This window comes from Antrostomus carolinensis, unplaced genomic scaffold, assembly GCF_000700745.2.
Source record: "Antrostomus carolinensis isolate BGI_N321 unplaced genomic scaffold, ASM70074v2 scaffold8279, whole genome shotgun sequence".
NCBI classification, from domain to species: Eukaryota; Metazoa; Chordata; class Aves; order Caprimulgiformes; family Caprimulgidae; genus Antrostomus; species Antrostomus carolinensis.
In genome coordinates this window covers 61,610-64,059 of record NW_010336364.1, presented here as the reverse complement: position 1 = coordinate 64,059, position 2,450 = coordinate 61,610, and the positions used below count along the sequence as shown (strand labels likewise).

At 32.4% G+C, this 2,450-nt stretch overlaps 1 protein-coding gene across 1 annotated transcript in view; it reads left to right on the top strand.

Annotated features, from left to right (window-relative positions):
- Positions 1–252: 252 nt before the first annotated feature.
- Positions 253–2,450, top strand: part of RORB (RAR related orphan receptor B) — a 51,269-nt gene continuing 49,071 nt past the window's right edge. The window contains exon 1 of the mRNA XM_010174820.2: positions 253–292. Within this exon, the coding sequence (XP_010173122.2) occupies positions 253–292 (40 nt within the window). The remainder of the gene's footprint in view (positions 293–2,450) is intronic.

Here is a 2,450-nt window from a genome sequence, read left to right as displayed (position 1 = left end):
AACAAGAAATGCATTCTACATGAAGATAGAATCAAAAGAAAATGTTGTTTGGTTACTTAGTTCCTCCAGCAGTCTTCCTCCCTTCCTTAATGAAATGGAACAGTCTATGCCTTTATCACTTCTTCCATTTAATCTTGTTAATGCAGTCTGCTAAGACTCCACTTTTGCAACAGCACAGGTGTAACTGTGAATAAGTAAGGTAGTAGGAATAATATTGTTCTGCTTCTAAGAGTCTTATTTATTTACGACAAAATGTGTGATATTCAACCCAGAATAAAATCTGATGCAACTGGTGAGTTGAAACATTTTTCTTCTTCACTTCCTTAACAATATGAGGTATTCCAATGAAGAATAAATAGGGAAATATTAATCATGCTGTACCAAATTTATTCTTGAGACAACTGCACTTGGAGTTTTGCTAAAGATTAATTCTTCCTACTGTGTTAAAAGATGGCAGATTAAATTGGTAAGTAGACAGTTGGGAAGTATTACATTTTTCAGACAGCAACAGATGCAAATCCAAGAATATCTCCAGCTGATTTGATTGCTTTTCAAAAGATGGGGCAAAGATTTTATATAAAAATGTGCAAAAGTTAAAATCCATAGTGATGATCAAAAATATGAACAAATTCAAAATCTCTAAGAAAGGAACATCAGAAGGATTTCAGAGTCATTTCAGGCTGAAATAACTTTTATTATTTGTTTGTTATTGGCTATGTCTCTTGTCATTTTGCCTTGTAGGAGTTATATTGTGCCTAATGTACAGTGTAAGGTCTTGTAAGAAAGGTGGGTTGGAAATTATTCCATTGACTATGATGGCAGTTACATAAAGCCCCAGATAATGCAAGTTAAGATCCTCTTTTTTGCTGCACTTTTATAATCCTACTTGAGTGTGTTGAATTACTCCAAATTTACTTAGTGCAACTCAAAACCAAAATCTGTACTAGCAGAAACACATTTCCCCATCCCTTCTTTCCCTTGGGCAGCTTAATGATTTTCTGTCTTTAATGGGAAAAAAAAATAAAATTAAAAAAAAAAAAGCAACTCCTGTTTTTAAGAAGGCTTTTACTACTGAATCATGTTCATTAACAAAAATAAAGACATAAACTATGCTTATGTATTCTTCTGTCTCAAATTTTCCTTGAGCATTACAGTTAGCTATTTTGGCAAGAAGCTTTAAGCTGTAAAACATTTAACATTAAAAGCTGCATTAGTTAGTGTTTTATCAGGACTGGAAATATACAATACATTTAGGTTACTAAAATGTTTTGGGGTTTTAAGTTGAATCATGCTTTGTGGTTCACCAAAGTATTATTAATCAAAGTATATTATTGTGATGGTCAAATCAGCTAAATTTTTCCCGAAGATGTCTCGCATAAAGCAGTCAGAAAACAATATAATTAAGCTTTTTTAAATTTTAATGGACAAATAGATTTATAGAGATTTCAGGAGTGAGAAACATTCCATGAAATGGGAGTGTTGAGGATCGGGGTGGGGGGAAAGCAGGGATATTGACTTATGTGCAAAATAACGCTTTGTACTCCGTTATTCCATTCCCACACTTTTGTTCATGGTCCACACTCTGTAATGCTTGATATTCTGTGTGCCGTACTTCTTGAAAGTCCTTTGGCTTATCTGTAATTAAATGTACATGTTCAGACGACTCAGCATATATATTTCTTCACTGGTTAGTGATGAGCTACCTTTTGTGCTTCATTTTCAGTATTAGATAAAAGAAAACTCTTGGGACTGAATTTCCAGAAATGTAACTATTGTGACATTTGCTTGCTGCAGTAAGAGATACAACTGTAAAAAATCATACTGGGGATGTAATATTTGGGGGAAATTGAGGATATGATCAATTAATGTAATTAAATGTTTAAACAATCTTGCAGGTATGCATATTCAAATAAATATAAAGAGGGGTGTTTTGCTAATAACACTGATGTGGTGTAGGCAATCAGTTATGTTAGTCTGACAAATAAGGTATTGGTCTAATTGATAAAGCAAAAGAAACATTGTTTTATTTTATATGTGATTTCCACAACAGAATACTTATTATATGAAACATATACTTGATACACACCATTGTTAGATGTGAAAGTTTTTTTCTGTATCTTCTCTATAACATAATATGTGCAGAAGAGAGAGAAAAGTTGGAAAATAACATTCTTCCAAGTTTGTAGAAGCCATTAGTAGCCTCTGAGTGTGCTTTTACAAGGTCTTTAAGTCATTTTAAGTCACATTTTCATAACTTGTAAAGAAAAATGCCATCTTTAGGTATTGTATCCTGAGACATCATGTTTAAGGTAGCTGTAACAATGTTTACAAAAGAAAATAAAATTTGTTTTTTGAAGATGCACACAAGGATACAAAATTATTAGACTTTTTTAGTATGCTACCATTATGTAGTGATTTCTGGACTTTGAACTGCTTTTTTGTTCCTAGTA